At 39.7% G+C, this 27,398-nt stretch overlaps 1 protein-coding gene across 3 annotated transcripts in view; it reads right to left on the reverse strand.

Annotated features, from left to right (window-relative positions):
• The window catches only part of DGKB (diacylglycerol kinase beta), a 475,459-nt gene that overhangs the window by 385,503 nt on the left and 62,558 nt on the right, over positions 1–27,398 (reverse strand). For all 3 annotated transcript variants that reach the window (XM_060248589.1, XM_060248588.1, XM_060248587.1), the window contains 2 exons: positions 17,910–18,026; positions 8,539–8,637 (listed from right to left, as the gene is read on the reverse strand). In XM_060248589.1, coding sequence (XP_060104572.1) covers positions 8,539–8,637; positions 17,910–18,026 — 216 coding nt within the window. The remainder of the gene's footprint in view (positions 1–8,538; positions 8,638–17,909; positions 18,027–27,398) is intronic.

Here is a 27,398-nt window from a genome sequence, read left to right on the forward strand (position 1 = left end):
CCCCAACTGAATATTCCAGGACATGAAATGTATTGTTTCTGAATAATGGGAATAATTTTGTATAGTACAGTCTGCATAAATAACAGCTGAAAAGGAATATGCAATATCAAAAGAATGTTGCATTTAATTTATATTTTTAAAGGATAGATGTACAGTTTAATAGAGGGAGATTGGAGATGAACATTACTGCAAATCTTGTCATGAGTCTTTTCCACATGCCATTTTCAAGACAAAAAGGGAACTGTGACTGGTTTCTTTTTATCAGATTATGACAAAGAAAGACTATTTTACTATTATACTAGGATTGTGGAGGGGAAGTTGACTAGAAGGCTTATTTGTTTGTTCTTTCCTTAATTAGCACTACAGTTTACAATACATAGCAGGAAAATGGAATTATCCTGTTACTTATTACATACAGGACACTAGTATTATATACTATACATAGGATACACCTGAATATAGAAGCAGTATGCATAATACAAAACAGGGGATATGACTGGGGGAGGGGGGATCAGCCTTTTATTCTTTCTGAACACTCATCTATCTCATGCCAATACTCAGCGTCTAACCTTGTTAAAATCTAATTCTATTGTAACGTACAACTAGGATTAAATTGAGTTAAAGGTTCTCTTAAACTCACTGCCAGTCAACCTTATCATGAACTTTCATTATGCATCTGCAATTAATTGGATCCAATGAACAATTTGAGAAAAGAGTTATAGCCTCCCCCCAACATATAATTAGAATATAATTACCCACAGGATATCAGAAGGATGCAAAACCATTCTTCTAAATGCCCCCTCATTAGGAAACAAGTCTCAATGTACATTTATTTGATCAGTGTGAATTAATTAAAATGTTACTGAAATAAAAGAAGATGGCAATAAAGTGTATCTGACATCTATTAAAAGACTATCACTTGCGATCTGCATGCACAGTCTGTAACTAAAATAATTTCATTTCAGTCACAAGCTTTGTCACAAAGCCTATGTTCTGAGTCTCCTCTTGGATAACTTTTGTTACAGGTAAAACCTTGTTCCTCCAAATCTTTATACAAGACTGAAAAGCACCATGTCTCTGGAGAGACACAGCAAAGAAGGAAAGAAAGTATAAGGTAGAAGTTTGTTTTGAACTCTATTGCATGGAAGACCACACAAGTTTAGGCAACATCAAAAAAAGTGAAAACCATCAAAGTAGTAACCCTTCCAGACTGTATTCTACTGACATAAGCAGCATATTTTTATAAATCAACAAATAAATATAATATGCAGGCTCTTGAATGAATATGATAGAAATCAAATACTAAGAATCTGGAAATCTAGACTAACAATATGATTAAAATGCAGCAAGAATAAAATTATAAAAATTTCATGTAAGACATTTCAGTTACAAATTATAAACACAATAAATAATACTTTAAAAGTTAATCTATAGTTTGGTACCAAAATATGTTTGTATATTGACTTTTTTCAAAGAGTCAGTTCCCACGAAGAAAATGGATTGGTCAGAATTATCTAGGCTAGATATTGGAAGTCAACAGCAGTTTTCAATTTTCAATCTCAAACTTTGGGATTTGATCAACAGTATTTATATGATACTTTGGTATGTATAGGTTAGAAGTATTATGCTGTCCATTTACATTGTTCTTTGTTCCCCCCTCTCATATAAGGTTGTTTTGGAGGTGGAGCCTGAGGACGGAGTGGTTTGGAGAGGAGAGGCATATACTTCCGTGGAATATACTGCTATAGAGTCCACCTTCCAAAGCAGCTATTTTCTCCAAGTGAACTGACCTCTGTTACCTGGAGATCAGTTGTAATCCCAGGAGATGTCCAGCCACTACTTGGAGATTGGTAATTCTAGTCATGCTTTTTAAAAATTAATACTAATGGTTTTAACAGGATGAACTGTAACTAACATTTACCATAATAATTATCATATTAAACCAAGTTTACATCCAGCCTTTATAATCTGATCATCAAATTCTGTACCTTCTGAATATAGTACTACATAAATATTTAAAAAGCTTTATTGTTAAAATATCTGTGTGTCTATCTGCGCCCCGGAAAACCTTGACCAGGCACTACGGGCCGTGGCTGAGTGGCTCAGACTGAGTGGGCTGAAGTTAAATCCTACGAAGACAGAGGTCCTTTGCTTGGGCCGCCGCGGCCCGGGGAGGGGGATCCCCCTGCCGGCTTTTGATGGTGCGCCGCTTATGGCGGCGGACAGGGTCGGGAGCTTGGGGGTGCTATTGGAGCCTTCTTTAAAGATGGAGGCTCAGATAGCAGCCGCTGCCAAGTCTGCATTTTTTCATCTTAGACGGGCAAGGCAGCTGGCCCCCTTTCTGGAGCGCGACGACCTAGCAACAGTGATCCATGCTACGGTCACCTCAAGGTTGGACTACTGCAATGCCCTCTACATGGGGCTGCCCTTGTCTCGGACCCGGAAACTGCAGCTGGTGCAGAATGCCGCGGCCCGGCTGTTATTGGGTCTCCCAAAGTGGGAACACATTCAGCCGGGTCTTCGGACTCTGCACTGGCTTCCAGTGATATACCGAGTCCGGTACAAGGTGCTGGTTATTACCTTTAAAGCCCTATATGGCCTGGGACCTGCCTACCTGAAGGACCGTCTCTCCCCACATGTTCCCCAGAGAGCACTGAGGTCAGGAACACAAAATCTCCTCACTATCCCTGGGCCAAAAGAAGCCCGCCTGAAAGCCACCAGGGAAAGGGCTTTCTCCGTTATGGCCCCCGTATGGTGGAATCAGCTGCCGGAAGAGGTGAGGGCCCTGCGGGACTTAGCGCAGTTCCGCAGGGCCTGTAAGACGACCCTCTTCCGGCTAGCCTATACCTAGCCTACATTTAGCTAGGATAACAACCTGAGGAAACTGGCCAGCCATCTGTTCACAGGAAACTGAATTACTCTGTTTTAATGTTTTAACTGCTTAAATTATTTAATTGTTTTACATTTGAAATTGTTTACTTTTAAGTTTGATTAATTGTTGGAAGCCGCCGTGAGCCATTCGTGGGAAGGGCGGAATATAAATCCCAAATAAATAAATAAATAAATAAATAAATATTTTAACGTTCTGGGATTTCTAAAATTTGGCAATTCTTTTTAGAATTTTTAACTTTAAAAGATCTTAATGATAACATTAATTGTTGTTCTCACTTGTTCGATAACCAGGTTTACTGGATAAGTATAGGCCCACTGCAGGCTCTGCTGGCATCAGTAGCATGCCCAATTCAACTCCTGGGCAGTGCCATTACACCACAAAACATATTCTGGTATACAGCTGGGGTAGGTCAAGATGGAATCTACTCCAGTATAGAATTACAGAGCTGTGATGCTGCTATAGAGAATGTTCTCTGACAATGCAGGCATATGGAGAAGTCCCTCCATTGAGAACTTGTGGCTAATCCAAGGTCACACCAGCAGCTATATGTGGAGGAGTGGGAAATCAAACCTCCTCACACATAGACCTGCCTGGTAACGAATATGTCAGCTGAGAGCTTTCTCCATATGCCTGCATTGTCATAAAACATTCTCTACAGCAGAATCACAGCTTTGTAATTCCATACTGAAGTATCTATTCCTGCTGTTATACTACAATACACTTTTTCAAGTGCCTCTGTTGGCCTAGTTACTGTTTTACATTTGGACTAGGTCTTCTGTCCTTATTGCTACAGATTTTAAACGATATGGGATTTCAGTGCTGCTGGATTGCTACTGAAGTTAAGAACAAAAACAAGAGGGCTGCTTCATCAGCCCTGTCATTTTGCCTTTATATAACTTTGTGATACATATGTTCTAGTAACCTTAAAAGCTTTCAGATGAAAGGAAAAGAATAAATGTTTTCCATAAAAATATAGTAATATCTGGCTAAGAAACATCATTGCTAAGGGGGACTTGGAATTCTAGAGCATAATAAACTGAATGTGAGAGAATAAGTAGTGCTGTAGCACAAAAAGTCATTAAAGCCCACATTAACAAGACCTCATACCTGTGACAGGAAATAACAGTAGCCTTCTAGTTAGCACATCATTTCAAGTCTTTGCACCACAATTCAAGGAAAATGTTAACAAATTGGAAACATAAAAAGAGACTGCAAAAACTCAGAAATAATTAAATTATCTTGCTACATGAGGGGAGGAGAATCCTCTTTTGTAGATGAACGCAGGCAAGAAGGCAACAGAAGGCAGGATTCACAGCACAGGGTTTGATTTTTTTTATGTTTTGTACAGGGCCTGCTCTATGCTCTCATCAGCCTGCCTTTCTTCTCCCTACTCTGCTTTCTTTTTCAGTCTATAGAGATCCAGTTTTCCCAGCAATAAACTACAGACTATATTGTTATTAGTTGTCATTCTAGGCGGAGGATAGATGGTTTACATATATGAACATATGAAGCTGCCTTATACTGAATCAGACCTTCAGTCCATCAAAGTCAGTATTGTCTACTCAGACTGGCAGCAGCTCTCCAAGGTCTCAAGCTGAGGTTTATCACCCCTATTTGCCTGGACCCTTTTTTAGTGGAGATGCCAGGGATTGAACCTGGGACCTTCTGCTTCCCAAGCAGATGCTCTGCCACTGAGCCACCATCCCTCCCCTGAACCTTTAACCTTTAAGACCTGTGCTGGAGATAGGGCTGCCATCCCTGGGCTCAGAGACATAGGCAACTGGGACGGACCATGGTTCAGTAGTAGAACATCTGCATGGCATGCTGATGGTTCCACATTCAATCCCCAGCATCCCCAGTTAAAGATCAGGTAGCAGGTGATGCAAAGAACCTCTGCCTGGGAACCTGGACAGCTGCTGCCAGTCTGAGGAAGACAATACTGACTGTGATGGACCAATGGTCTGATTGGTGGATGCCTCCAGAAGATGATCTGCTACAAGCCCTATTTGTTCTTTGATGCCACTTCTATGGCACTGCTGTATTCACGTCCTGTCTATAAGCTTCCTGAGGCATTCAGCTGTCCACTACCCCCCCTCAATTTTCCCTTCCAACGAAGTTCCAGAACAAAGCAAAATCAAACATAGGTTTGAATCCAGAACTTTTTCTCCAAGGTTGAAAAGGCAATTCCATCAGCGGGGTGGGGTGGGGTGGATTTTTCACTAATTCAGCCCACCTGTGGCAAACCTTCATATAATGTCCTACACTGTTCCTTGGGTCTCTTAAACCGCAGAGCAATATTTCAGGGAGTATGGTGAATTACGAATTCATAGAACATATTTCTATCAAAAGTTATTGCCCATGATAGTTAAATAGAATCTTCATATTCATTTTCCTCTGAGTATCAGCTACTAAGAGATACAACAAGGAAAAGGTCATTATCATACTCTTGTTTTTGTGCTTCGAAAACTCCCTTCTTGACCCAGTACCTTGCCAAGTAATTTTCCTGTCAAATATTCCTTCAAAATGAATCCTTCCAAGTTCCTCCTCTGCTTCCCTCTAAAGAAGAAAAATGCCCATTTCTCTCACTCACCACCATCCTTTTCTTTCTTCAGGCTTCTTTAACACAGATAACCAATTCTAAATGTTTGCTCACTCAGTTCACAAACATGCAATGATCCTGCCTTCCACCCGATCTCATGCAAACAAACTGAACCTAATTGCTCAATACTCCAAGTTTCAACTCCAGTTGGGTAAATGAAGGGATATCCTGTCAACCAAAAAAGCCACATAACTACCCTATGCCATACACACTAGTCTACAGCTACACAGAGAAAAAAAACAATACGTAAGTGAGGGGTACACAAGAACTTTCAGGGGGCATCTAATTTTCCTCTCTCCCCTGTTTCTTTTTTCCTGTTCCTTAAAACCCCATAAGCATCTTCCCTTCTCCTACTTCCTTCTCTCCTTCCCATATACCAATTAGTATACCTTTTAACTGTCTTTTACTGACAGAAACCAAGGCTTGAAGGCTGGCAATACTGCTGCAGTTGCCTAGCAATGGCAACAGAAGGCATTTGTTTCTTTAACCAAGAAACAATGCTTCAATCATTTGTGGGGCTGGGGCAAACCCCAATACATTTGTTTCAGGTATTTCTTCAAACCTGTGTCTTTTCTCAAATTTGCAGGAACATCTCTGTTTGTCCATAATTCCAATCCCTGGATTTAAGTATCCACAGATGAGGGTCTGTTGAGAACCAGATATACTGACAAGTGGGAAAACTGCAAGGCCTTGATGAGACATCTAATTTCCTCCTCCCCAGTCTTTCTTCTTTCTTATCCCTGAAAACTCCTATAGCCTCTCCCTTTTCCTCCTGTCTTTCTCTCCTTTCCACCCACCAGTCAACCTACCTTTATCTGCCCTATAGTCGGCTTTATCTACCTGCCCTATTTTCAGCTTTTCTCCCAGATCTAGTCTAAAACTCTAAGCAATACATTACACTGGCATTCATGAGTTTGCTACTGTTGAACAGTAGCAAGCAGCCAGTCCTGGGTGATCATGCAAATCAGGGGGCAGTATGTTGCCCAGTGGTTGCAGCTTGGCCTGGCCCCAATAAGTCCTCCCTCAAAGACCAAAATGACTCTAAAAAGGGCCCCTCTCCATCCCCCTGCATCTTCCTGACAACAACCAAGGCTTGAATACTGTTGTGCCTGTGAGCATGTAGAGTTGTTTATTCCAGTACTGTCAAACTTTTGCCAGTCCTTGTGAATCTGGAGTGAGTGAAAGGGCTTACAAATAATTGTTATGACACAAAATGGTATGCAAGCTTTCAAGATCTCCAGGAGATCTTTTGTAAACCATGTTATGTTAAAAGTTCTCTTGGGGGTTTACTCTGGCTCTGCAGGACAACAGGAAATTAAAACCTTTCTCCACACTATTTTTTTTTATTTCAAGGATTTTTGTTTTATGGGTTAGCATTCAGCAGTGGAATGCCCCATTCTACCACCTTATTCAGCTGCATATGTTCACCTAGATCTACATATCCACAATCTTGATATGATCACCATGGATGAGCTGCATTGTGTTTTTTTTTAAAAATATATATATATTAGTTTTTTCTTGGGCTCACATGTCTATAGATGAAATGTCTATAGAAAAAACTCCTTTTCTAAGCAGGTCCATAATTCTCATACTAAGAATAACCATATAAGCCACATTAAATAGCCACATGTTGCTTCCAATCCTAACACCAGAATGGCAATGAATGTGCGGCTATACCCATACAGCCTGTTCATCTGCTTCAGAAGTTCTGCTGTATGCATACATTGGAGGAAAAGTGAACACGTGCCAGAAAGAGTCTTTCCAAGTCATGGTACCATGATTGCAGAACACTCTCCCCATAGCAATTTGTTTGGCATAATCTTATTGTTCCAAACTCTTGGATGATGTGAATTATTGTCCAGTTGTTGTTTTAAGTTTGTTTCTGCTTATATAACTTTAAGTCTATTATAAAATAATGTTGAAATATTATTGCTGAATGGCTTCTGCTTTACTTTGGCATATGATTCTGATTGGCTATAAAAGAAACATTGTCATTGTGAACATCAGAGAACCTACTGATCTCATATTAGAGAACTAGAGAGAATGAATGAATTATTATGGTCAAAGACCAGCACAAAAATAGATAGAGAATCTTACTGAAGACCTGTTGTGATTTTCCAATGAATACTGAATGTCAAAAAGTGAGCTACAGACCTTTTAAAAAGAAATCATTTCCCTGATGCCTGTGTTTGGTGGAAATTGGGCAACCTTAGAAAACCTCAAGTGTAATTTTCTCATGATTGCTAAATTACCAGGTCATAGAAATGTGTGACTAGAGTGACCAGACAACAGAAGATGATCGTGGCAACACTCATCCCTAATTAGGTCGCACGTGTTTTTCATCCAAATAACAGTAGAATGTTTACATTTTCCCAAAATTTTGCAATTGACAATCTTTACAGAAAGAAAGAATTTCTGGAAAGGGGTACAGAGTAAACACAAATCTATTCATATGTTAGCTATGAAAATATTTCACCACAGCAGCTCTTGGTAGTGGCTGCTCAGAAAGTATGCATCTATATTGCTATTTTCATTGAGTAATTGTTTTTTGTGGAGAAGGAAATTTACTGCCGAGTACTGCAGCATAAAACACATAATGTTGATGCATTGCTTGCTGCACGGCCAATGTCATCATTCTAGGTAACCTCCGGCTGAGATCAGAGACCTCAGCATTGCAGATATATAATGTGCATCCCAAGCAAAAAGCGCTCATAAGAATAACTTGAGTATTCTGGGAAGCTAGATCCATAAAAGATGTAGGATACAGAAGTATTCTGTGCATACAATTTCTGGTAAGTTCTTTGTGACTGAGTGATAAAATCCGAGGCTCCTTCAGTTACATTATGTATCATAAAAAACATTCAGAATCAGACGAAGAAAAATGTAATATTCTGAGAAAACTGTGTTTCTACCAGTTTTAAGTGAGTGATTTTTGTTGTACAATGCTGTCAGTATAACAGATTCCTACAGCAGTTGTGTTCAGATATCTATAAAGAGTTTTTTAGGCTTTAGGACTTCTTTGGAATAGTGAACAGGATGCACTTACCAATACTACAGGGCAGATTGTTGTGGGTGGCAGAACATGATCCTTCAGAGCACCACAGTCACATTCGGGTTTTAGGTGTGAAGCACATTTGTTATGCATCTACAATGAAAGAGACAAATATCAATAACTATATCAGAACCAAAAAGTTTAAAAGAGCACATAAAGGTGAAAAGTGTTGAAACACAACCATTATTGGAGGGTTTTTTCTTTCTAAATAAGCATTTTTGAATGTGACCAATATTTAGATAAAAATATAAGATTGAAAAACAGAATTCTCAGGCATAATTTTTGATATGTTTTCAAAGAATGATGCATCAAATGGAGAGAGGCAAAAGTAACTTTACAAAAACTTGGGGTTCCAAAAAGAAGAGAAAGCAACATAGTATAGTCTCATCAGAGCTTGGAAACTAAACAGGGTTGGTACTTGACTCTTATACAGTTACTCCAGTCTAAGCTGCTTTCCACTTAGTCTTGAGTAACTGAGTGGGACTGCCTTAAAATACTTGTTTCTCACTGAATGCCTTGGAACTTTATTGAACTGTTAGTTCAAACCAGATTTAAGGTAATGAATGTTCTGGACTTTCTCTTAATAAGTTATTACGAGAGAGAGATGAAATGGCAAACAATGACTTTCCTGAAAAAGAGGAAGTCAGGGAGGAAATCAGACTACACAAGGACAGGAGAGAAAGTGGAAAAAGGGGGAAAGAACACAGGCCCAAAACTCACAAACATCAAACCATGGATTGCTAACTGGCCCTATATAAACCGGCTGATGATGTTTCTAACAAAAGAAAACATCACACTTGTGGTGGTCAGTTCCTAAAATAATTTTTTTATTGGAAATATTTGTTGACTATTCGACACGGTGAATAATTCAATTGGAACATTTATTTCCCCTATATTAGCAAAGCATCATATCAATATTTAAATATCGGATATGCATGCTGTAATTAATGAAAAGAATCCTAACATCTTAACATTACAAATTAGATGCTCCTAATTTATACAGCAATTTGCATGACTTAATAGGTAGCACACAACTAACTAGTTCCAAGGTAATCTCTTTCAGTGAGCACAGTAAAATATCTTGTCTAATAGCCACTACAATAAATCCCTGTTATCCAGGTGAGTGCATTATTTGTTTTTCTTTAAATGATTTATCAATGTTTGTGTGGGCAGCACCAAACATATGATATATCAATTTAAATCTGCAATGCACATGGTCTTTAGAGTTATCTCTAGGAAAAATTCTTTTAGCTACTATATTTCTGAATATTAAAAAAAAGATTGGCATCTAATAGCAGCCCTGTCATATTAATAATTATTGCCAATACACCTTTTTCTAGCAGTTTCTTAGCAACAGAAACTAAAAAGTGTAGCAAAATTTTATTTCCTCCAAGTACTGAAGCTTTACTGGGAAGGGTATTTTGGTCACCCAATAATCTAAAACACATGCCAAGCTAACTTCATGTCTTAGTGAAGCCACATACTCTAATTAATACACATCGAGTCATGTTTGGTCCAACAGAAGAACCTTCATATATCTAGTGACAATTGACAGTTTTGCTACTTAGTGGCATGTAATCCTATCTATGAACAAAATTGCTTGATTTTTTCTAATTAGGTTGAAATACTCTTTGGACAAGGCAAGTTAGATCTTAAAAGGAGGAATTATTTTTGATACTGGGTTTGGATCTTATGGCTCTCTTCCACTAACTGAGGCATCTTGCTCCAACAATTTAATATTTCATTGCCATCATCCAAATAAATCATGATTCCTGCCTCAGTGACCTGCATATTCTACTGGTCCACTGTAAAACTCAAAGCCCATACCCTTGCTACTTTTAAAATACCTGATAATTGAGGGGAAGGTTTATGGTTTAAAATAAACCTTGTTCCCCCAAAATCATTGGAAGGTTTGTGGTTCCTCTCAGTTGATGAAAACAAGCTGTCACAAGGAAGTTCCAAAGTTTTGGTGCCCTTACCAAGAAGACCATTTCTCAGGTCACCACCTGTCTCACCGCAGATGGCAAGGGCAACTAAAGCAGGGCCTCCAAGAATGTCCAGAATGAGTGCGTAGGTTTCTGTGAGAGAATCCTTACAGAACAGGTGTGGCCAAAGGTAGCTCTCCAGATGTTTTTGCCTACAACTCCCATCAGCCCCAGCCAGCATGGCCAGTGGCTGGGGCTGATGGGAGTTGTAGGCAAAAAACACCTGGAGAGCTACCGTTGGCCACCCCTGTTACAGAAGGTTTGGATGAAGGAATAGAGGGAATGCTTATTAAATTTGCAGATGATACTAAATTGGGAGGGGCCACAAAGACAGTAGGAGAAAGGGACAGGATACAGGATGATCTTGACAGGCTGGAAAACTGGGCTAAGAAAAATAAAATGAATTTTGACATGGATAAATGTAAAGTTCTGCATTTAGGTAGGAAAAATCCAATGTATCATTATAGGATGGGGGAAACTTGCCTTGGCAGTAGTACGTGCAAAAAGGATCTAGGGGTCTTAGTGAACTGCAGTGTCAGCAGTGTGATGCAGTGGCTAAAAAGGCAAATTCAATTTTGGGCTGTATCAACAGTAGTGTCCAGATCAGGTGAAGTGACGACCTCTGGTTAGACCTCACCTATAGTATTGTGTTCAGTTTTGGGCACCACAGTTTTTAAAAAGATGTAGACAAGCTGAAGAGGGCAATGAAGATCATGAGGGGTCGGGAGACCAAATCCTGTAAGGAAAAGTTGAAAGAGCTGGGTATATTTAGCCTGGAGAGGAAACGACTGAGGTGATATGATCACCATCTTCAAGTACTTGAAGGGCTGTCATATAGAGGATAGTGTGATATTGTTTTCTGTTGTCCCAGAACGTCGGACCAGAACCAAAGGGTTCAAATTAAATCAAAAGAGTTTCTGGTTAAACATTAGGAAGAACTTCCTGAAAGAGTGGTTTCTCAGTGGAACAGGCTTTCTCAAGAGGTCATAGAATCATAGAGTTGGAAGGGACCTCTAGGGTCATCTAGTCCAACCCCCTGCACAATGCAAGAAACTCACAAACACCTCCCTGCTAAATTCACAGGATCTTCATTGCTGTCAGATGGCCATCTAGCCTCTGTTTAAAAACCTCCAAGGAAGGAGAGCCCACCACCTCCTGAGGAAGCCTGTTCCATTGAGGAATCGCTCTAACGGTGGTGGGCTCTTTTTTCTTGGAGGTTTCTAAGCAGAGGCTAGATGGCCATCTGACAGCAATGTGGATTCTGTGAATTAGGCAGATCATGAGAGGGAAGGCAGGAAGGGTTGCATCACTGCTTAGTTCTTGTGGCCTTTTCTTACATGCCAAGGAAAATGCTGATTACCAGTCTGGGATTCAGTCAGCAATTTTTCTCTAGGCCAGACTGGCAAGGGATCCTGGAGTTTTTTGCCATCTTCTAACCATGGAGCAAGAACCATAAGGGATGTATGTGTGTGGGGGGGGGGAGGGGGAATGTATTTGTGAAGTTCCTGCATTGTGCAGGGGGTTGTATTAGATGACGCTGGTGGTCCATTCCAAATCTATGGTTCTATGATTCTAAGACAGTCCTTAAGGTATGTTGGTCCAAGGCCATACAGAGCTTTAAAAATCAATATCAGCATCCAGAAGAAAACTGGAAGCCAATGCGGTAGAACAAAACTGGAATGATATGGTCCCTATAACCTATTCTAGTCAACACTCTGGCTGCAGCAGTCTGTACCAACTTTAGCTTCTGGATCATCTTCCAGGACAGCTCCACATACAGCATATTGCAATAATCTAATATAGATGTTACCAGGGCATGTCCCACAGTGGCAAGATCTTTTCTGTCACTGGGATCACAGAAGGGGAATAGAGAATGCATTACGGTGAATAATACTACTGGGTTTGTGAGCTTTCTTTTTTTAAAAAACATATTTCTATTATGGGGCACTTTCAAAAAATCTCTCCACTTCAGTATACTGACATTTCATAATACATAATTCAACCAGCACCCCCATCTACCAGAATTTGTTTAAATAATATTTGTTGTTCATATTATTCAAATATTTAATTGTTCATACAACTGTATGTACAGAGTTAGCAAATCTATATATTATATTACATACTTATTATAGACAAAGAAAATGGAAACATGAGCATCATGTGAAAGTACTGGTAAAATTCAGTACTTACTTGAAATTTTGGAGGGGAAATCCTGAAAGCTTAGAAGACTCAAAACTACTAAACAGGTAATATAACAGTATAATAAAGAATCACAGGAAGAGTCAACATATGTTCAGCTCCAACAGAGTACAGTTTGTTCATTTGAGATGTGATAGTTTCATACTTTTTTCCTGAGACCATTCTGTTTATCCTCCTTTAATGCAGCAGAAGAGTACTCTGTGTATAAAGGGGTAATTTGTAGACTTCCATTTACAGTTGTGGCCACTCAATCTTCAATGTTCTAGAATCCAGATAGACTATTTAATAATTTTGGCCTGAAAAAAAAGTTTCCCGAAGGGATTCTCTAGAATTTGGCAGCAAGCAAAAGAACTTAAGAATGAGAGAAGAAGTGTGAGGCAGCATGTGATCCCCATAGCTCACTCCTTATCACTTAAAAATAATGCCGATGCTAGAAGTATTAAAATTGCACTAGGCATGCACTATACAATAAATAAATGAGACTGTGTATCTGTCTTCTGTAGAGAAATAGTGTGCATTTGCCCACACTAAATAACATACTTTCCAACTGGATTTTTACTGTGTAAAAATAGCAAAATCAACTTGCAAATTGTTGCTGTGTGAAAGCACCCATAGTGAGCTGTTTGTAATTTGAACTCCTAATTAGAAATCCTGAAGACTACACAGGTACAAAGAAAACACTCAAGCACTGAACTAGGAGATTAAGACTCTGTTCAGATAAACATCTGCATTTAAAAGCATTATGCTTAGCATATCATATTCTAATGCCCTGACCTAGAGAACCCAGGCTAACCAGATCTCTTCAGAGTTTGGAAATTAAGCAGGAAAGCAGGGTTGGCCATGTCAAGCATTTGGACAGGAGACCTCCAAGAACGTTCAGGGTTATGACCTGGAGGAAGGCAATGGCAAATCACCTCTGAGTGTCTCTTGCCTTGAAAACCCTATGGGGTCACTATAAGTCAGATGCGACTAGACAGCAAAAAGCAAAACAAAACAAAAGTTGGGGAATCATTTGGTACTTAAATCCCATGATTGGAGTTGTAAATGGGCATGACAGATCATTCTACAAATCTGAAAAGAGTCCCTGGTTTATAGAAAAATGTGAAATCTTTCTTTTAAAAAAGTACATTGTGGGCTTTAAAAAAATTAGAAAATGATTTTAAAAAGTAGCCACTGCCTCAACAGCTGATTGATGGAGTCTTGGAAGGGTTCATCAGGAGGAAGGAGCAAAATTTTGCCAGCAGCCAGAGTAAGTAATTAATTATCATATTGCATTGTATGTAATATAGCCAGTTCATCCTAGTTGTCTGGAAGTCAGAATTTCTATCTCTTTTAGCATTATGCACCACTAGATGGAAACCCAGACTTGTTTTAAAGGTAAGAGATGTTTCAGAGGTGGTTTGCCATTGCCTGCCTCTGCATCATGACCCTGTTATTTCTTGGAGGTTGCCCTCCTAAATACTAGCCAAGGCCAACTCTGCTTAGCTTCTGAGATCTGAGGGGATCAGACTAGCCTGGGCTGCCCAGGTCAGGGCAGCAGACAGAGTGACTCCTCTTGTCAGAGAAGGTTCCTTTGCAAGAGGCTGGAAGTAGAGGGTGGGGATGCATTGTGTGGTACACTGTCTTTAAAAGGGCCAAGGAGAGGACCATAAGAGAAGGCTCCTGGCTACCCTCTCCAAGATGCATAGGAGGGGGACCAAGGAAGAGAAAGAGAGTAGACTTGAGGCTACTGATAACATCAAGCTAAGTGGAGGGGGCAGGATCCCAACATCGCCCCCCCCCCCCAAACACACACACAATTACATACAAAATTAATGATACTGATTATAATTAATAGGGATAGGTATGAACCAGTTCACGAGACAAAATTTGGCACAAACTTGGTCCAGTTCAGAGTCCTGAACCTATGTTCAGGGAAGGCGCCTTCTCCAAACATTTACCAGACTTTTGTCTGGTTCAGTTTGGCTGTTCGGGCCATTTAAACAGTGGGGCAAGTCTCCCTATTAGCTGTTAGATTTAAATGGCTGTGAGCCATTAAACCTATCAGTTTTGCTCCCTCCACTGTTAAATGCCAGCCATTTAACCTTTCCCAAGCGATCCATACCTTCCTCCCAGCTGCAGCGAGGAGAAAGGGAGACCTGAACTGGCTGATTTGGTTTGGGGCATTTTTGGCTCAGTTCGGGATTTGGTTTGGAGACACTCCAAATAGGAATTTTTAGGTTCGTGCTCATCCCTAATAATTATTCACAGATAATAGTCTACAGCAGCATTTCCCAATTGGTGGTTTGTAACTGTGGAAGTGGGTTGTGGGTTCTTACAAGCTCATGACAGCTCTTTTCCCCTTGCCTAATGCCCAGCCAAAATCACACTGAATCTCTGAGATGCAGAATATGGGGTATCGTCATCCAGCCAGCCAATCAGAAGCCTGTAACAAGCAAGACTGCAGCTATGTGCTGCCTGGGATGTGACCTTTCTTGCCCAGTTTATCAGCAGCTGCCCCCTCCTCCTCCTTCGTTTCCTTGTTGATCAGTATTTGAGGTTAACAGTAAGCAGCAGCTTCTGCTGAAGCAAAACTGTTTTCTTCCTCTCTCCTTCATTTGACAACTAGATAGGAAGAAAAAGAGGGGATGCTGCAGTGAGAGAGAGATAAAATGGGTCATAATAAGCTGCTTGCTTAGATGTCCCCCACCCCCGGCCAGGGTAAGGTTAACTGCTACTTTGAAGCCTCTCCCCTAATTTTCTCCAGCGAGACCACTTTGCTGCAGCCTTCTGAACACCTCTGGGCTTTGGACATGATACTATCACTCCATTTCTTTTTTAAAGTTAACAAAATATGCTCTATTAATTCATGAGCTACTGACTGGAAACATTACATTTTAAAGATCTACTTAGCACCTTAATGTTAATTTTAAATGTAACTGTACACTGATTAAGATAATTTTATTGTTTTATATGATTTTATTATATTGTATTGCACTTACATGTTGTGAGCCGCCCTGAGCCTGCTTGTGCGAGGAGGGCGAGATACAAATAAAAAGTTGTTGTTGTTATTATTATTATTATTATTATTATTATTATTATTATTATTATTATATTGTTGTAACTTCACTAGGTGAAGTTTGCGATCAGAATGCACATACTGCACTGATGGAAGAATATAATGATCTTCTTGTACCTTCCTCTCATGAGTATGTATTATTTTTCAATCCAAGAAGGATCTCTCTGATGTGCTCCCCAATCCTGCATCTCACAAGTTTACAATGTCAGCTACATTCCCATCCTCACACCAGTCACTGACAGAGACAGAATCTGTCTGGAATCTCTAATTTTTAGAGCTCATGAAGCCATAACTTGTAATCAGACAACTGTGTTCTTACATTTGTATATTAAAAAAAACCTGTGAATATCTTTGTTAGTACAACAAATATTTCAACAAATTCCACATTAACAGGAGCATTAAAATAATTTTTTGCTTTGATAAATAAAGTAACAGTTATAAAATTGGCAAATATGAAGTTAAAATGCATAAAAATAAAGGCTGTCAAAACCTATGTTCCATAATTCATGTAACAATAAATTAACATTCATTGAACCAAGTGAATTTGAATTGGTGGGCCACCACACCAAAAAGGTTGGGAACTAATGGTTTACAGTAGGGATGGGCACAAACCAAACCATGAACCAGATAGCCAGTTTGGTGTAGTGGTTAAGTACACCGACTCTTATTTGGGAGAACCGGGTTTGATTCCCCACTCCTCCACTTGCAGCTGCTGGAATGGCCTTGGGTCAGTCATAGCTCTCATAGGTGTTGTCCTTGAAAGGCCACCTGCTGTAAGAGCTCTCTGAGCCCCACCTACCTCACAGGGTGTCTGTTGTGGGGGAGGAAGGTAAAGCAGATTGTGACTGTTCTGAGACTCTGAGATTCAGAGTATAGGGCAAGATATAAATCCAATATCATCATCATTCATGGTTCCTACGAACCCTCCCCAACCTCACAAATTTCCATGAATTTGTGCAGGCTCCAAAGGCAATTAAATACCTTTGGACCCAGATCAGAAGTAATCTCCGAAAGGTATTTAGATGCTGTCAGAGCCCATCACCCAACTCAAGTGAGCTCCAAGGGCATTTAAACGCCTCTGGATTGGGCCAGCGTAACTGAACTCTGAGAGTGAGCTCTGAAAGCCTTTAAAGCAGGGGTGTCAAACATGCAGGGGCTTAATCAGGCCCCTGGAAGGCTCCTATCAGCAACTGGCTCTTGTCTGCTTCCTCCCTCTCTCTTGCTTCCTTCTGCATCTCAGCATGCTTTACAAGACTTGCTCAATTGCACAAGAGCTACAGAGTAAGACCTTGATTTTCACATTGGTTGAGGCTCCTCCCCCTCCTGGTCCCCTGGGATGGGAGAGAAAGATCCAGAGCTTCCTTTACCCAGTTCCCTGGATCCATGCGAGAAATAGGAAGAAAGCACCTTTAAGACTAACGTGTTAATGTTTTAAGCATGTTTTATTTTAAGGTGGTTTTTTAAAAAAATCTTTAGTCGTGTTTGTCTGTGCCCTTTAAAAAGTTTATATCTCTGCTACCTAATCTTAAATAGGTATGCACATGGCCCGGCCCAGTCTGGCCCTGTCTCATTTATCTCAGATCCAACCCTCATAACAAATGAGTTCAACATCCCTGCTTTAAAGGCCTCTGGAGCTCACTCTTGGAGCTGTCAAGTTGGCTGGCTTGACTCAATTGAGCTCTCAGAGTGAGCTCTGAATGCATTTATAGGCCTTCAGGGCTCATCTCCGAGTTGAACCTGCCCATATAAGGGCATACAAAGCCTATAAAAGCCTTCTGAGCTTGCTCTGGGACCTCAGCCAGGTCAGGCAATCCTACTCAACTGAGCTCCCAGAGTGAGCTCTGAAGGCCAAAAGGTGGGCTCTGGAGGCATTTAAATGCCTTCAGAGCTCACTCAAGATGGGCCAAACTCCTGAACTGAAAGAATCACAAACCAGTTTGTCTAATGGAGGAGTCTGCTGGAGGTTTATGGTTCAGGGTTTGTGAAAAACGTGAACCACAAACTCCCAGTGAACCTCCATTTTCCAAGTTTGTGCCCATCCCTAGTCTACAGTGAGTGAAGCCAAGCTGCAATAACTCAGCCTATAAAATCACCACTATTATTAGCACTATCCGGGTACTCACTGTGATCTGACACCAGACACAATGTAGTCCAGTCAGCCCTTGGTAACACTTTATAGTTTTGTGACACTTATCACATTTTTTCGGGCAATTTCCTTCTACCCAGAAATGATGCATCACCTAGGAAAGAAAAGTGCAGGAATAAGTACAACAGAATGACAAGATGGTTGGGTTAAGTGAAAAACAAATGTTGTGTTGTCAGGTCCTATGGGGATGTAAATATGAAACCATAATTGGGGTTATGCAAATTTGAATCAAGACTTAAACTGCAGATAGTGCTGTAATGTGCAGCAGTTGTGCAAATTTTCAGAGAAAAAATGGAGGTGTGGTAAAACATCACAGTCAACAAAAAGTCAAAAAGCTGCCATGATTAATAACTACTCATAGTCTATAGATTTGGTTACACCATCCAGCAACCCTGCTTTACATGGGCCCTTCTTTGGAACTCTTGGCTTTGATTCCAGTGAAAATGTTTGGATTACTCATGCAGATTTCAGTACACAGAAACAAAAATCTGCATAGGTAACCCAAACATTTTCACTGGAATCAAAGCCAAGAATTCCAAAGAAGGACCCATGTAAGGTAGGGTTGCTGGATGGTGTAACTGACTATTGTGAAAAAAAGAAAGCTATTAGGAAACTAAAGTTGGCTCCTTTCCAAAAACATTTTTAAAAAGCACCAGAAAAGTCCATTTTCAGGTGCCTAACCACATAACATAGTGAACGGAAAAGCAAACATTGAAGATAATACGCAGTAAAGAAAATTCAAGTAGTCAGTATTAAGCTGGTTGGTAGTGAGAAAATGATGGCCAGAATAGGAAGGGGCCTTTCAGCTCCCAAGGAATGGAATAATCTGCATGATCTCAAAGCTGGTTGTAAAGATCCATAACCTCTGCCCATCACCAGAGGCCAGCTTATCAACCTTTGTGGAGCTTCAAAAGAATGCGGAGATGAGGCTACCTTAGGAAGTTTCTAGCACCACATTTGCCAGGCATCTTAATGAACTCCTATGGAAGTCTCATGCACACACCACAAAGATTATGTGAATGACCAGCCTCTGCACACACATACTTTAGTGCAAAGATCGATACTGGCTTACCTCAGTGTTCTTTTTGGATTTCACATATGTTTTGATACAAGAAGCTGGTGCTCTGGAAACACAACGTTCATGGACTGTATACTTGCAAACTGAAAGACCATCACACATACATTGTATTACTGCCACTGTTCCCTGCAAAGTTGTAATGAATGAAGCAATACTAGCAGAACTCCATTATCCATTTCCTAATATATAACACATAAATATGGAAATTCAAACCTGGACTCTCATTTTGTCAAAGAAAAGCCTATTTAAGAAAGGAAATAGTGTGTAATTGGGAGGGTGGGGGAATACTGTTATACTCTTCATGATCAAGCAGGAAACACTTAATTAAATCAGTCCTCTTTAAAATTTTCACAATAATTTCTAAATGAAAAATAATATTGGAGGCAAATTAATGACTGCCAAATTATCCTATATCATTTAGTAAACGGATAAAATCAATATTTTACAAAATATTATATGCACAACTAGCAAACATGAAAGCAAACAATGAAATAGTGTTATTTTCTGTATTCGTTTATTAACCTTAAATGGCTAATTGATCTGCTTTCATAAGGCAGTCTCTTCATTTCATCATGCAAAGTTCAACTCTCATGAATACTGTAACCATACACCAGAAAAGCTTGTTTTCCTCAATCTGTACCCTATCCTACATCACATTTTTAAGCACTCTTTTCTTTATTGACAAACCTTGAATATAAAGCTAATGCTAATTATAATGGGGAGATATCTAAGTGCCAGCTTGTGATGTAAAACTCTCCTGGCTTCAATTACAGAACACTGCTGTTGTATTTTCATGATGACTGAACAGCTAATAGTACATCTGTGTTACAAGGAAGAAATAATGCCTCTCTGTATAACAACTTAAATGTATTATAAACAAAAGCAAATTCTTCCGGCTTCAAATAGTATTCCTGCTTATGTCTTGAACTGAAACCGAGCACAAAGCACTTCTGAATACCTTGCTTGCACTTATTACAGCAACCCAGTGGAAGGGGCAGCTATTAATCAGTCACACTGCAGGGAGCAACTTCATTGATTGGCCACAGAGGGATGTGTGGCCCACTACACCCTCCTGTGGGTCCCCCTGTTCCAGCCACACTTCAAATAGATTCAAGGATGAAAGTGCTTCTTTTTAATGGGGGGGGGGGGGTTTAACCTGAAACAGACTATCCTAAGACCACTGTCAGAAGCAGAAGTACAGGAGTGAGATTATTTTAAAAAAAGGTGTTGAAGGGTAAATTTAGCTCCAAAAGGTGAAATTAGCACTGAACAGTAGATAGCAACACTAGGTTTGATTGTTATATCGGTACAGCATTTATATATGTTAATCTAGAGGGGACTGAACTGAATGTTGTCATTAACAAAGATAAACAGAGGATGAGTTAAGAAGTATATGTACTATTCAGAAACATATCAGTAGATTAACTACCAAAAAGTGGAAGGGGGAGAAAAAGCTTAAAATCCTACCTTATAGCTCAGGCATAAGCAGCAGCAGTACATCAAGGCAAAGAACACAGAACTGAGAGAATAAGGGTGTTTCACCCTTATGAACTGGGATTATTTTCTAAACTATAACTGAGCCTCCAAAAAGAAGACTTGGGTTACCTGCTACCAGGAGTGATATATACTCTAAAATTAACAGGAAGCATCTACAAGTTTATTCCCTTTAAAGTAACAACTAAGTCTCTGTCTCATCGCCCACCCAGGGGCAGGGGGGTGAAATTAAAACATCTTTCCAGCCCGATTTTGTGAATGTTTCATTTATGCAACTTTTGTCCTTTGATTTTTTTAAAAGTATTTTAAAATTGTTTTAAATAAGTATCATTCTAGTGACTGCTAGCCAGTGGGGATATCCAAGCATTTTTCACCTGTTAAGGTAACACTAGGTTTGATTTTTAAATCGGTACAGTATTTATATATGTTAATCTAGAGGAAGAGAGGTGACTGAACTGAATGTTATAATTAACAAAGATGCATAGAAGATGAGTGTGGCGGAACCGGCCCGATTCTGCCTTCAGACCCAGTCCCGTCAGCTCCCTAGTGAGTCACCAACTCCTGGAGGAAGCTATTTCTCCTCCTGCCCCTTGGGCTCGCTGCCACCACCTGCTCAGTCTAGGGGTTCAGATTGAGAGGAACAGGACTCCCAATCCCCCTCTCCAGCTATGAGGCTAGGCCTCAAGGTCCTCTGCCACCCTGCACTTGGGTTTCACAGAGACCTCAGCACTTCTTTGGGGCACCCCTGGAGGATTGGCACCTTATCCAACTGCATGCCTTCCCCCTTCCCCGGGACCCCCTTCTCAACAAAGCGTGGTTTAAGCGGTTTGGGGATCTATGTGGTACAGAGATGAACTGCCAGCATTTAAAACAGTAAAAATATTTAATTAAAAGAGAAAAAGCAAAGAACAGAAGAACAAAACAAAAACAGTTGCATTTTAAAAGTTAGCACAGCACAGCACCCGTACAGCAAACAGCATGACAAACAAAATGTGGTTTTAAACGCGTCCTACTGTCCCTGATCTAAACACGCCCTGCCTTTTTGGATGACTTACTTGGTCTTACTGCCTGGAGGCCTCATTTTCCTGAGCAGGCCTCCCCCACAGGCAGGAGCCCACAGGCAAGCAACCTCTCTTCCAGAGTGCCAGCTGCAAACTGAAAACTCCTCCTCCTAGCACATGCCAAGAACAAAAGAACTTCCTGCCTCTCTAGGAGACTTTCCCCCTAGTGTTGTTGGTTTGGCTCTGGAAGGGAGGGGGGAGTGAGGGGAAGGCTAGGCCGAAGCCTGCTTCGCAGTTTCATGTTCCTTCCCAAAGAAGCACCAACATTGACTAAAATGGCGTTTCTCCACAATGAGTAAAGAAGTTAATGTACTATTCAGAAACATATCAGTAGATTAACTACCAAACAGTGGAAGGAGGGGAAAATTCAACTGTTAAAGTGAAAAACTCCTGGCCTGGGGAAACGCACTCATACATTAATTCAGAGAATATATTTGATCTGTTCCAGAGCATATGATCAGGAACTATCTTGCTCAGTGTATAAACAGAGCTAACCTGAGCTTATTTATTTATACTTTAAATTTATGGATTGCCCAATCCCCAAATACACAGGGCTCTGGGCAATGTACAGCAGAGGTTAAAAATACCAAAAACATAACATTTGTTAAAACTAATAAATATGTCATACAAGACATTATAAAAAATAATCTCCTGATGGTGTCACTAATTTGGTGTTGCCGCCTCATTGGCAGGGTAAAGAGGAGGCAGAAATGAAAAAAGATGGAAGAAAAGAGGAGGGTTCCAGTCACGATGGTAACAGTTGCTGTCCTCAACCAAAAGACTGGCAGAACATCTCTGCCTTACAGGCCCTGCGGAATTGCATTAAGTCCCACTGGGCCCTGGTGGTGTTTGCCCGAGAGTTCCATCAGGTCAGAGCCAGGACCAAAAAAGCCCTGGCTCTGGTCAAAGACAGCTGGATATCTTTGGTGCCAGGGCTCACCAGTAGATTTTTGTCAGCGGAGCATAATGCTCTCTTGAGCCACACCAGGGACATATACTCACAGGAACATGAGAGGCCCTGTTTGCCAACTCCTATTAGCATGTTCAAGCAAAGATTGCAGTAAGCTGGTTTATTGAAGTGTTTCAGTCTCCATATATGCTGTCCATCATCCTTCACATTCTGCAGAGGACATAAAAAAGAAATGGATTTTGTTTAATGGTATAAACAGTGAAACCTATAAACTCAAAAAAATCTGACATTGGCTCAAGGACAAAAAGATAATATGTTTCTTCATTTATTAATCACAAAAGATGACAACGTAAGACTTTTAAACATATTATGTACTGACATTGTCACAAAAGTTTCTGTAAGCACAAAGCTATATGTTTAACTTTTTTCCTCAATAGTTTATGCTTAATATTGCAAAACCATCCTGTTAAGAGTTGGTGCTCCTGGACTGGAACAGGAGCAATGTGTAAAATACCTGCTTGGGTCCATGATTACTTATCCAACTTGGGCTATGAATGCACATTGCTTGCTGCATTAAGGCAATTTCTTGTGTGAGGTTTTCAGTGTTTCCAAAAGATTACTCAACTAATGGGAAGTTATTACTAGATTAATGCTTCCAAATCAATGTTTCTGAGTGAAAGTGTCAAAAATGAATTTTAAACTTGTCATCTATAAGCAACCCCCTCACATTTCCCAAATAAATGACTGTTCTCTTTAAAATGAAATAAAATTCTTAAGATATATTTTTAGTTTTTCAGGTAATTTAATTGTTTTGCCATTTGATCAAACGAACAGCCACTACATGTGATTTCGCCTCCATTTGAACAGAACATATGGACAGACTTAGCTGGCATTTTCCTTATCAGAGAAACAAACAAGTCTTGAATGTGGGTGTTCTGCCAATTAAAATACTTAAGTGTGTTACAGGCTGTAACTGATCCACAAATCCATTACGTAAATACAGTGCACTTTTCAGAAAATAGCAAATTAGATTTCTGTTCTTGTTCACTGCCAAGTATCTGATGTTAAGTGCTACATATAAGTATGTACAAAGTTGTAACATAAAATAATTTCTAAAAGAGAAAAGTAATTTTGGTAATATTTCCAAATTATTTTAAAAGGAAAAAAAATAGAACTATATCAGAGTATTCTCAGACGTCATCCATCAACATCCTTGTAACCTGAGGAATAGATTTTCTGTCCAAGATTTCTTATTTATAAACTTAACACTTCTGCTTCTTCCTCCATTTTCCACAGATTAAAAGCCCAATTTTAACATATCAACACCCCCATTCTTTATATAGTTATTGTTAATAATAATAATAATAATAATTTATTATTTACCAAAACTGAAGCTATGTCATCTGTTAGGGAAAAAAATCCAAAAGCAACACTAATGCAGTATGTTTTATCTTCCATAATACATTCAGAGTGAACTGAAACATTACAAAGTTCAAGCAGTCTCAATAAAACTTATTATACCACTTTTGCTTTTAGTTTGTATTGCAATTCTTTATCATATATGTTGGCCTGAATCCCAAGTGCCCTGCATGTGAATTGATGGCATTTCCCCTCCTGCATGGGGATCACTGATGCTTTTCAGGATTACTTAGAGGAGAGAGTATTTCCTTCCTTTGTTACTATGTGTCATTTTATGTAGCATGCGTGTTCAAAAGAAAGGTAATGAGAAAGTCTTTACTTCACTAGACACAAATAAGATTAGGAGACAACCAACAGTGTGTGCATGTGTATGTATTTAACGGGGGAGGGGGGGTTCTTACAACATTTACTTTTGAATGCTCCAGAGTTCAATTTATGCATTATATACTTCATGGTATATTTTTTCAAGAAAATCAAAGTGACTCCCTCCTGTGGCAAGTGAAGGAACAATGAAGCTGAACCTGTTCCCTTTGAACAAAGTTCCTAAGTAGAATTTTACTATCAGCCTCCTCAGTTAAGACTCACTGAACACAGCAAAGCACAGATGTCATCAACAGTAGATTTTCCCTACTGTCTTTTACAATCTCCTGAGATAGTTTTCACCTTGCTGCCATTCATTCTAAAACTGGATTTTTTTTAAAAAAAGTAAATGTTTCCTAAATTCTGCTACGTTGAGTGAGAGATGATACCAGAACTAATATAAACTACAAACATTAGGCATTTATACTCAGTACCTCAATATTTACTCAAAATCTATTCACAAAATAAAATAAAATCCTGCTTTCAGAAGTCAAGAGTCTTTTCTATGCTGAGTCATGTAATTCTGCTTCCAGAGAAAACTTACTTGGTACCCATTAAGCTAAAGGTTTGGGGTATGATTGATAAATGTGTTTTGAATATTTGACTCATTCTGCACTGCTGTTTACTCAGTTTGATCTATTGTTATATGCTACTGCCTTTTTGGGTTATTTTAATGATTTATGTTGTAAGCTCAACAACTGCATCTAAGGGAGGGTCTACATCCACCAGGTTCACTAAAACCTCAGACAGCAACAATAGCAGCAGCAGCAGCAGCTGAGCAGCTTTGCTAACTCTGTTCTCCCAGGCCTGCAAACAGCAACACAAATGCAAAAATGAGCAGTATGGACTCATCACAACCCTTTGGGGATCTCTTTGGGAATTTTTTTTTTATTTAAAATTGTTTTAATAACTTTGTAAGCCACTTTGGATGCCAGTATCAATAGGGAATGTTATAAGTAAATAAATACAGTTCTGCCACTTGTAGTAATGTTTATTAGCCTCCTTGGAAATTGTAGGCATTGAAGTGGATAAATATCTTGAATAAATAAACCAGGGGTACACCATTGCTCCTCCTGGCTGACTATCCTGTCTAACAGGTGTGTGCACAGAAGTGAGAGCCAGTTTGGTGTAGTGGTTAAGTGTGCGGACTGTTATCTGTGAGAGCCGGGTTTGATTCCCCACTCCTCCACTTACACCTGCTGAGATGGCCTTGGGTCAGCCATAGCTTTCATAGAAGCTGTCCTTGAAATGGCAGCTGCTGTAAAAGCACTCTCAGCCCCACCTACCTCACAGGGTGGTTGTTGGGAGGGGAAGGTAGAGGAGATTGTGACCGCTCTGAGATTCAGAGTATGGGGCGGGATATAAATCCAAAATCGTTTTCTTCTTCTTATCTCAGACACAACCTTACTTAGGGATCACATATTCTGTGGACCAACTCAACAACGCATCTCTCTGCAATCTAAACCTAAATTTCCACAATCTAAATACTTTAATTTAGTTTGAGAGTGTTAAATATTCAGTGGCTTGACTACAGGAATACATGTAACAAATGCACAGGTTAGAGAGTTTTCTAATCTCAAACCATTTTGTAACAGTAGTTACAGTACAACTCTGACATCTAGTGGAAGGGATGAAGAAAGCAAAGTATAGGGTTTTTTAGGCATACTCCAAAATGCACATTGGGACAGAAAGAAAGAATGCTATTATTTTTGTTAGACCAATTTAATGTTAAGGAAAGAGGGCAAGCTTTCAAGATATATAAAATACCTCTCCAGGAAAAATGCAATGAGCTGAATTCTCAAAATCGGCAATATCGTCTATATTCTTAACTTTATCTCCAGTTCATACATACATTTATCCCTTGTAATCCCCTAGAAAGCAAGCTGAGACACTACTAGGTCCAGTTTACATGAAGTTTTCATTTGTATGAAACAATGCAATGGGGTGCCACAACAATGGTAATTACTGGTATTAGAACTGGAATAGCCACACTCATATACACACCACATGTGCAGATTTTTACAGAGGTCCAAATTAATCATGTCTCATTTTTTAAATCTGTTAAATAGTTCAAAGACTTTTATATTTGTGACAACACATCAATCATTTTTTCACAGCAGCATTGCAATGTGCCCATTTAATCCACAGAAATTAAATGTCCAGAATCATAGAACTCCTTTCCCCATATCATATCCATAACATTAATTTATAAGAACACAAGAACCTGCCTTTTATAAAGCCAGAACTTTGGTTCATCTAGTTCAGATCTGTTGTTCTGATTGATACCTGATACATTGAAGATTCAACTTGGGAACTTCTGAGCCACAGCCTCTCTGCAAAGTGCAACAGTAACTAAGTTCTCAGTATAATTAGGAAACAGTGAACAAAAATCAGGGATAGTCACGTAAATGGGCAATCCAGAAAAAATATAATCAATTATTTTGTGTGATATCTTAGAGCAAAATTATAGACTTATATAACTCCTATGCTATAAGATGAAAACTGAGAATTGCCATATCCTCTAAAGAATCATATTTATTTGGATTTTTCAGATAAAGTTTAGTCGATCAAATGGAAGGACCATGTACTTGAAGAAATGTGATTAAAGCGCAGGAACCTGAAATGACGGGATGGATGGAAATAAGCATCCTGAAAGTCAAAAACACAAATCTGAGCCTGGGCCAGAACAGCCTACTTTTCCTCAGAATTCGAATGCCCCATAAGGGGGTAAAGAGAAATTGCATGAAGGTACCAAAACTGGCAGACTTGAGCCTCTTCAGATGAACAGGCCTTCTCTGCCTTTGCTGCTTGGTGAGGGCCCATATAGACAGCCATGTGAATTAATTTTCTCCAATTGACCCCAAAGAGGACCATGTCAGATCAAGCAGTATCCTTAAAGGAAAGCTATGGGAGAAAGTGCTCCTTGCTGTAAGCCCAGCAGTGAAGCCATCTGCCCCAGTAGAGCCCAGTCAGACTTTCCCTTGAAATTCACTGGCTAGAACTGACCACCTTACAAGCCCACCATTGAGTGTTTCAGTTGCTGGGAAGACAGATCCCTAGCCATCAGGTCCAATCACCTGCCATTTGGATGAATGCTGCATGTCAGAACCCCTGCCTAAGAAAGCCTGCTCCAAATCAAAACAA

Source organism: Heteronotia binoei, chromosome 10 (assembly GCF_032191835.1).
Source record: "Heteronotia binoei isolate CCM8104 ecotype False Entrance Well chromosome 10, APGP_CSIRO_Hbin_v1, whole genome shotgun sequence".
Lineage (NCBI taxonomy): Eukaryota > Metazoa > Chordata > Lepidosauria > Squamata > Gekkonidae > Heteronotia > Heteronotia binoei.